This window comes from Penaeus japonicus, unplaced genomic scaffold (assembly GCF_977035675.1).
Source record: "Penaeus japonicus unplaced genomic scaffold, GWHDUDI00000001_assembly GWHDUDI00000016, whole genome shotgun sequence".
NCBI lineage: Eukaryota > Metazoa > Arthropoda > Malacostraca > Decapoda > Penaeidae > Penaeus > Penaeus japonicus.
Genome location: NW_028234418.1, coordinates 20,677,353 through 20,687,352, shown reverse-complemented (window position 1 = coordinate 20,687,352; position 10,000 = coordinate 20,677,353). Strand labels below are relative to the sequence as shown.

Here is a 10,000-nt window from a genome sequence, read left to right as displayed (position 1 = left end):
TTCCTTTATCGTTTTATTTTATTGAACATTGCCTATATTCTTCACTTCTATGTGAAAATACCAAAGGAAAATGGAAGCAATCTCCTAGTAGAGCATCAAAAAACATGTTTTATACCATTTTACCAAAATGAAAAGAAAAATATGAATGATCATACACGTACATATGAGTATGTACATGTACCTCGTGACGTGACATGATGAGATATCACGGGTAATCAACAACTTAGAAGTAGTACTGCATTAGTAATTTTTACTTTAGTTTATTTCTTGGCCAATCACATTTGATTTTACAATAGTTTTTTGACTCAGATCTTTTTATTCAACCGATCAAGAAGCAGAAATTACCATGATGTCATCAATATCACTTAGTTTTCTGTGACGTCCTTTTTTTAAATGTTATATCTCATTTTATGATACTCAAACACCTAAACTAAAGTATCAGAGTCTAAGAAATTATGTAAAATTATTATGTTTGAGAACAATTTAGCGATCTATTGCTGACGTTTCAGCATGTCACACTGTCCCTCCCAGAAATCGGGGAGAAAATGCACATCATCTCAGGATGTCATCCAGGTCCGGGGATATTTTTCGACCTCGTGATAGAATGTCAACCGGCGCAAATGGGTTAAAAAGGAAGAGAAGTGAAAAAAAAATCATATCAGCATTTTAGCACAGACCTAGAATAAATGTCCCAATAAATGTTTGAGTTTTTATTCTTTATTAATTTACCTTTGGATGCTTTGTGATGGCTACTTGGTTAAAGAATCCAAACTGTTCATAAATTGCTAAGAATCATTGTGGGCTCTGTTAACACTCAGAAGGTAGGCTACTTTTGATTTAACTTCCTTTTTGGACAAATCTTTTTTCTTTCTTTCTTTCTTTCTTTTTTCCAGTGATGATAAAAGTTATAGTTATGATATTAGTAATGAGTATTATACAGATAAAAAATGAGGATGATGATGATGAATGAAAATGATAATAATAATACTGGTAATGATAGTACTAATGTTGCTGCTGCTCCTACCCACTAATTGATTGATTTGTTTTAGTTTTGTAGAAATATTATATAAATCATATCAAATACAAGACCATTGTTGATAGTAATATTAAAATGATCAAGAAAGGATATTCTCTAGTCAGTAGTATTTCACTGATAAGGTGATTTTTTCATACATAGTAGATAGTTTTTAAGGTTGTGTGACTTACATGTCATGCATGATATCAATTACTCTAGATGTACATACCCAACAAAATGTTAGGAATGAGGATACCAGTGCCTCATACTTTATTAGGGTTTTTGGAGACATCACATTAGATTGCAAGTTATAATTATCTTATCCCTTTGACGACGGTGCGTCACACCCATATGACACAGCTAAATGCCAAATGACGGGGGCGACACACCAGTTTGATGTTCCCGTTGCAATATTGCATAGGCCCGGCATAGGGGGTTTCCACTTATTGCTGGCCCGACGGGATTGGGTTAAGGGCCATGCAGAACTCTATATATTTCAGATAATGAGTTCTTAGTTCTGATATTAACCCTTCCTTGATGGACATTTTTTTAGGGTTGGATCACTATCTTAATGCATTTTTCCTTTTGTTGAATTTACAAGCTATTCATTACTTCAGTTATGATGACCTATTATACCAAATGCTAATTATTAATTTTTTTATATATCATATATAGATTTATATTTCATATTATAAGTCTAGAAAATAATAGAAGACATATACATCTGTGCGTCACACCCGTGTGACCCAGCTAAATGCCCGATGCCGGGGCGTCATACCAGTATGACGTTCCCAATGCAATATTGCATAGGCACAGCGTTGGGGGTTTCCACTTATCGCTGGGCCTGTCGGGATTGGGTTAAGATGAGACTATTTCGGAAGGGTTATGTTCATAGATTGGGAACAAGCGATTTCTCATTATAACCCATATCCATAAGTTCTTTGCTAGGATGTAGAAATCTTTGTATCATGAACAATTAACCCGTTCCCGACGGGGCCAATCCAAGCCTAACGCGTCGGGATTCTCGGCCGCACTGGCCGCAAGCCAGCGCTGTGCGCTGGCTCCTCCCGCGCGCCGGGCTGGACAAAACAATGCGTCCCTGTCGTGTAGCCCAAAAACCACTAGACGTGTTATCTTGTCACCCGTCGTTAACGGGTTAAGCATCAATGTTCCACATGTTGCAACTGAGGATGGTTGGGGTAATTATTCTCTCTTTCCTAATTTTGAGTATCAGATAAGATTATTATGGTTGAGCAAGCTCAACTATAAAATTGATCTCATTTAACCCATTGGAGCTGGTTGACGTGATAGCACTTATTGTGGTTTTCGTGTCAGACGCCTGGGATGAGCTATGAGGGGAAGCCGCGCGCTCGGGTAGAGCAGGCAGGCAGCCCAGGCTCGCGGCTTGTGCGTCCGAGAATCTCGAGGCGTTAGGCTTATGTGTTCGAGAACCCCGGTATTGCGACCGTGCAAAGCTGGAACAGCCCCGGCGTGAATGGGTTAACAAAGCTTGGGAACTTTGCAATAGAAACTGGGAGAATATGGTGTCAGTTTTACTCATTAAGTTAGACCTAATCAGTAAAGACTGATGACTAAATGTTTCTTTAGGAACAGAGATACTAAGGGCATGTAATTTTTCTATGTCTTCCTTCTGTTTCATAAAGAGTTTTATACCTAGACGTTTAGTATTTCAAATTGTTTAGAAAGAATTATGGTCATTGTGGAATAAATTGCTTTAAGTACATGAAGAAAATATTTGGAAACATTTTCTATTTATTTAACATAGTCATTCTCTCTTTTCAGGGCACTATGAATAGTCTAAATGAGACAGTGAATTTTTCTCCTGCACAAAGAGGCAGAAGACTCAGTAATAGCCGGCCTCCTGGCATTGCACCCCAGACAGAAAAAGCAGAGGATGCAAAGAAGAATCCAAGCAGAACTGGCTCCTTGCTCATGGGATGTTCTGAGGCACCACAGGAAGGTAGCAGTATATCAAGTACATCAACAGGTTCCTTGATCCCTAAGGTGATCAGCCTCTCTGAGGAAACTGAGCATCCCCATAGTGGTTCTGGAAGTGACTATATAATGCCAAGGCTGCAGCCAAACTCCTCCTCAGGTTTTACCCCATGTGTGCAGCCACCCAAATCTGCAACAACCATGCTTGCAGCTGCTAATGTGCCACAACCTTCAGGTGATATTAAACCTGCTTCATGTGTTGCACAATCAGAGGTCAGCTGTGATGGCAGCAATGTAAGGTCACTTCCGTTGCTCACACGCATATCAAGTGTCAAGAGAAAGGAAAGTCTAGAGCTGTTTGATGATACACATTTGAAAGATAAAGTTAAAGTTGCTATTCCTAGGTCTACTGAGGCTTCAAGAAGGAACAGTAGAGATGATTGTATAGGGTTAATTTCTGGCCAAAATCAAATTGATAATCAACAGAAAGACAGTGCTTCTGCTGCAGGTGAAATGAGGAAATCTAGTCATAGCAGATCTGGCCTTACCCTTGATACAGATGAAACAAAACAAAGTCGGTCGCCATTGGTATCTGATGGCCAGTATTATGCTCCAAAGGTTCAAAGTTTAGAGTCTCATACAAGACAGAGTTCAGGTTCTCAAGGTATGTCACTAAGTCAGCAGGATACCAGCATGCGGTCTGAGGGTGATGCCTGTAGTAGGGCATCACCCTCCTTCCTTGTACAAGAAGTTCCTGAAATGCCAGATGTCATTTCTAGTGCCAAATCTTCAAGTTTATCCAAAGAGGAGGACGCCAGCTTCATCAGTAAAGCAAATGCCTCAGAGGAAAAGACGAGAAAATGCACAGTTGATGATGCAGCAACAGTAATGAGGTCCTCTAACTCTTTGTTACAGGGAGGAAGGAGAGCTCCTAAGTCAAAAAATCAAACCCCCTTACAAGACCAACATACAAAAGCACAGGAGATAGTACAAACTGTTAATAACATCTCTGATCATCCCCTTATTCCAGCTGAAGCATCAACTAGAGTAAAGAGTATTAAAGAGCAAACTGATTATATGAAAAGAACAAATGGATTTGATACCCACAAAGATCAGAAAGGGGAAAAAAAAAAATGTGGCCAGATGTTGGACTTGATCACCATAGACGATGATTTTCCTGATGGGGATAACGATGATTTTCCTGAAGAGGATATCATTGACCTCACACAACAGGACCCTGAGTATATAAGTTCAAAAGAAAAAAAAGCCGAGGATGAGGAGCAAGAGATGATGGACTGCTTTGTTGCTGATTTAAAAGAAGAGGAAAAGGGGGAGGCACTTTGTGAAGGATCTTCAAAAAGGAAGAGGAACCCTGGAGAAGAGACAACAAAGTCACTCAGCAACATTAATGCTGATTTCAAAGATGTAAAGAAGGCAAGGCTAAGTGCACCAGTTATTAGCAATTTAAATTCCAGGGAAGACTCAGAAAGTGACAGTGATAGTGGTGTTCTTAAAGTTAAGAGATGTAACAAGCTGAAAAGGAATATTGTACTAGATTCTGACAGTGAGACAGAAATGGAAAGAGCAAAGTCTTTGAATGAAGAAGCACAGAAGGAGCAACTTAGAATGAAGACAGAAGTTGATGCTTGGGCAAATAAGAATTGGCGGGTAGCCATTGAGAGGCTGCCGTCGCCTCTTGTTAAAGATGCCATAAGTGGTAGAGGGAAAATTGATGATAGAGAAAGTGGACCAACTGTGAAGACTCCCCCTGTGAACAACACTAGCAGAATCTTAACTTCAAAAGAGGAAAAAAATTTAGGAAATTCATGCAACAAAGCTAATTCCATGGCTAATAAACAAAATACCAAAACTGATCTTCCTTTTGCAAGGTTTGATCTTGAGAATAGTGATGATGATCTGCCGGATCTTAACAAAGTAGAGTTACAACCACCTTGCATATCAGTGTCCTCAGAGAATTTGATAGTAAAGAGAAGAAACACAGAAGATGATGATAAGAGGAAGGGGAAAGATCCACCAAAGGCTGGCAGTGATGGAAGTGGATATTTGGGCGGGCATAGCAGTGATCCTCCTGTAAAACACCACATAGATCCAAAAGAAAGAAAGGAACCTGAACCTCCAGGCAAGAGACACAAGAGGCAAAGCTCCAAGGATTCACAACAGCCTGAAACTCAAGAGACCAGAGTTTCCCATAGCCACAGGCATCAGAAAATAAAAAGAACAGATAAGAATTCCAAGTCAGCTTCTGAACTCACCTCATCAAAAGCAGGCAGTTGTAATAAAAGCTCTGGGGAATCCTCTGATGAAGCGTCCTTTCATGTGACAGCAAAAAATACTGTGGAAACATCTGTTGCTGCACTGGCTGTGGTGGATAGTAGAGCCACCACTGAAGATGATGACTATATCTTTCGCAAGCCCAGTCCAATTGCACATGTTAAAATCAAGAAAGAGAAGGCGGAACAAGAGAATATGGCAAATATAAAAGTAAAACAAGAGAAAGTAGATAAAGATCAGTTGCTTTTAAACATTAAAAAGGAACCGGGAGATAAGAAGAAGGAGTTTACAGAGAAAAAGGAAGTTCATGGTCTGAATGATGATGATGATGATGATGTTCTCTTAATGTATTCCCAAGTGGATGAACCTATCTGGTTGTCTAGTGATGAAGAGGACTCGTCCACATCAGCAACTGCAGACATGTCTTTTGGACCTCTTCCACCAAGCCCAGAACTAGGCATAGAGGAATTATTCACAACAGAGGAACAGCAAAAGGAAGTAGAAGCAGCAGGTAAGGCTAAGAGTGGAGCTATCACAGACATTGATGAGGATGACCAATGGTTCCCAGTCCTCTCTCAGTCATTCTGGGATGATGACATTGAGGAGATTAAGAAATCATCCAAGGTGGATGAGCCAGTTCCAGGTCCGAGCAGCACCATCAGCTGTGCTAATCAAAATGATGACCTGGAAGATGATGACAAGTGGCTTGAGCTCTCACAGGGATTCATGGACGATGATGCTGATTTAGAAGATAACAAATCTTTCAAAGATAAAGATACAACAGACAGCAGCTTAAAGTATCGCAGCCTGGGTGTAGAGAAGAGTAATAACAAAGACCCCAGGAAATCTCAGCTCATAGAGCCTAAGATGCCTCCTCCTCGGACCAAAAGTGACAGCCTTCGCAAGAGAGGTGTGAGCACCACTGATGCTTCCAATCGGCCTTCTAGAAGGCTGAGTCACGAGAAGACACCAGAATTAGAACACAGAAGGCAGGATGAGTCTGCTGAAAGGCAGACCAAATCCAGAACCATAAAGGTTATTACTCCACCCCAGAAAAGCCGTAGAAAGAAAGGGCCCAGTTTGCGTGACAACTTGACAAGTAAGTACAACTTGCAGTCATACAAATCAAATGTAGAACAGAAGAGGGAGAATCACCACCTTGTCCCCCGAGCAGAAGAGGACAAGAGGAATGAGCCTTCCCATAAGAAATCCCACTTAATCACGTCAGAACCCCGCAAAGAAGAGAACATATCCATACAGAAGAAGCTTTCTACAAAAGAAAGTGGGAACCAAGGAAAGTCCAGGTCGACAGTTGCTGCCAAAGTCACCTCAAAGAATCGGTCAGAGAAACTCATTGACATTAATATCTTCCCTTCACCTGAAGTAGCCAAACCCCAACCTCGGAAGAAATACAAAATTCCCAAAAATGATGCTGCCAAGAAGACAGATTCCAGTGAGAATAAAAAAGTAGAAGGAAGTAGCAATGTGTTGGATGCTAGCACCAAAAGGCATCCTCCAGCTATTGGCATAACAACGCCTGAAATGTGCACTTTGGAAAACAGTAAAAAGGAGACCAAATCAACTCCTGCACAGAAAGATCCAGAGAAGAGTGCACAGAAAGATTCAGAGGTGGTACCTGCAAAAGGTGATACAAAGAAAAATAGCATTATGAAAGATACAGGGAAAGGAAATGGGAAGGCTAAGAAACGTGTTCGTTTCCCAAGCCAGATTGAAGATTTAGTGAAGGTGTTATACATATCACCACGCAAAAATTCAGAGAGATTAGGAGCACTGTCTGTTAAAGCAAAGGAAGTGTTACCCAAAGAGCTTCTGTTTTTGAAGTACAAAATTCCCAATAACTTTTTTGATCAGTTCATCTATTTTGTATGTAGGTGGAATTATGACTGGCTTGACAGCTACAGAATCATGCAAGAGAAGCATGCAAATGGCAAGTTGAAAGAAGTAAAGCCTCCTCCAATTGTCCAAAACACCACCTATCCAACACTCATACTGTATGATTCATACAATGACTACAAGGAAATTTTCAGCACTCTTATGTACTATGAAGTCTGGGAGCATGTTTATCAGGACTGGTTACAGTACAGAAATACCAATATGTGGCTTACAGCTCAAATTGATGTCATACAACCTCCAGGCATGGATAGGGGAGTTGATGCTCCCAGATTTTTTATGGTAAAAGTGATCACGTTGATCACGCAAGAACAGAGCAACAAAAACCACCATCCCAGGCAAGGTTCTCTTGTAGCATTGAAACTTCATGAAGGAAAGAGGAGAGTCGTGATTCTGGGTTATGTTGACAACATCATCAAGTCCAGAAAACGAAATGTCACAAAGGAACTGGATAAGATGGTGCCACAAGGTGAGGTGTGCCTCCTGCTGTGTATGCGTGTCACCAAGGACACCATCCAGACTGTTAAACTAGGAAAGATGATATATGTTAGCAATGTCTCCTACATCCGACCTGCCACAAAAACATGGGAAGGTTTATGCAAGCTTCCTCTGTCCCCTCTGTGTGGTGACATACTTAAACCATCTGAAGAAGTTTTCAAATGTAGTCAGCACCCAGGAGAGTACATCATTCATGACATGCCTCTTAACGATGTACAGAAGAAGGCTGTAGTTGAAGTTAGCAGTAAGTGCACTATTGATGAGCTTGTGCCAAAAATCAGCTTGATTCATGGTCCACCAGGAACAGGTAAAACTCGTACCATAACTGCCCTCATAGCTCAGATAACAAAGTTTAGTCGGGAAAATAAAAGGCCATGCAGAATTCTCCTGTGTGCCCCATCCAATGCAGCTGTGGATGAACTAACCTTACGCCTTATCAAACTCAAAGAAATTGGATTGTCTCTACGCCTGGTAAGGGTTGGTGTTAAGGAAAGCATAAGTGCCGAATTAAGAGAATACACGCTTGATGCTTTTGTACAGAAGCAGGTCAAAATTGAACTTTCCACCCCAAAAAATGTGTCAACCCGACAAGAATGGGAAAGGAAGAGGTACATGGTAAGGCAGGCGGCAGATGCATTGGAGAAGGCAAGGAAGGAGAACAGGAATAAGGAGGAGTTAAAGGCAATGGAGACTCGTCTGAATGAATTGGTTAGAGGTAAAACAGAGTTTGAGAGAAGCTTCCACTCCCAGCCCAATTCACAGGAGCGATATAAGCTGCAGCAGAAGTGGCAGGAGCAGTTCCTCTTGGGAGCAGAGGTCATTACTGTGACGCTGGGAGGTTGCGTCTCAGGTGTGATGCAGGAAGTCCTTGGCAAACTGCCACATGCCTTTACATGTTGCATTATTGACGAAGCTGGACAGTCCAAAGAAACTGAAACATGGCTTCCACTGCTCTATGGTGTCCGCAAGCTGGTTCTGGTGGGTGACCACAAACAGCTTCCAGCTACAGTCATCTCACAGCTGGCTCAGAACAAGAATCTCAAGCAGTCTCTCTTTGAAAGGTTCTTCTACCGTTACGTGATAGAACTGCAGATGGACAACCTCATCCACTCTCTCAATGTTCAGTACAGAATGCACCCAGAAATTGCCGAATGGCCCTGTCAACACTTCTATCTGAACAAGCTCACGACAAGTCCAGAAATTGTGATGGAAAGAACATATGGTCTTAGACCATACCTTGTTTTTGATCTGAAAGTAAGTCATTACAAGTAAATAATTTCTTACCAACCTTTACTTTTTAGAGTGGGACCCCCATGAAATGTAATAAAGTACCCAGAACTACTTCATCATTATTAACCATTGCTTTTGTATTTACACTTAATTCCAGACATCCCAGGAACAGAAGAACCACAACAATGAGTTCTATAACCCAGCAGAGGCCTCGCTGATCCGCATCCTCTTGGAAGCAATTGAGCAAGATATTGGACAGCAGAAGGTGGCCATCATAACCCCTTACCAGCGCCAAAAGTACAAACTCGAGGAGAAGCTGGCCAAATTCTTTGGCCGAATCAACAGCGTTGTGCAACACAAATGATGACATGTGAAGGTAGAAATAAGGCAAAAGTTTGAAATGGTGAACATAAGTGAGCAAGAGTGTGTGGGGTGGGTGTGTATAGTGTTTGTGGTTGGGGGTGTTTGGGTATTGTGGGTGGTGTGGTGGTTTGTGCATGTATGTGATGTGGGTGTGTGTTTTGTGTTTGTGGTGTGCTTGTTTTGTGTGTGTGTGTGTGTTGTTTGGTGTGTGTGTGTGTGTGTGGGATTTGTGTTTTTTGTGTTTATGTGGTGCTGTGTGAGTGTGTTGGATTTTGGGTGCTCTTTTATTGGATGTGTTGTGTGTGTGGTGTGTGTGCTGTGTTGTGGTGTGTTTAGTGTGTGTTGTGGGGTAATTGTGTGTGTGGGGTGTGTGTGTGTGTGGTATTTGTTGGTGTGTGTGTGTGTGTGTGTGTGTGTGTTAGTTGTGTGGGGATGTATGTGGTGGTGTTAAGTGGTGTTTGGGTTTTTGTGTGTCGGTGTGTAGGGCTTGTGTGTGTGTGTGTGTGTGTGTTTGTATGTGTGTGTGTGTACTGATGTATGTGTGGGTGTGTGTGTTGGGTGTGGGGTTGGTTGTGTGTTGTGTGTGTGTGTGTGTGTGTGTGAGGGTGGGGGTTCGTTGGTGTGTGTTGTGGATTGGATTTATGTGTGTGTGTGGGTGTATGTGTTGTGTGTTGTGTGTAGTGGTATGTGTGTGTGGGTGTGCTTGTGATAGTGTTGTAGTGTGTGTTTGTGTGG

At 41.6% G+C, this 10,000-nt stretch overlaps 1 protein-coding gene across 1 annotated transcript in view; it reads left to right on the top strand.

Annotated features, from left to right (window-relative positions):
• The window catches only part of LOC122254557 (uncharacterized), an 18,488-nt gene extending 9,222 nt beyond the window's left edge, over positions 1-9,266 (top strand). Inside the window, exons 4-5 of the mRNA XM_086545645.1 lie at positions 2,819-8,926; positions 9,060-9,266. Coding sequence (XP_086401771.1) covers positions 2,819-8,926; positions 9,060-9,266 — 6,315 coding nt within the window. The remainder of the gene's footprint in view (positions 1-2,818; positions 8,927-9,059) is intronic.
• The last annotated feature ends 734 nt before the right edge of the window (positions 9,267-10,000 follow it).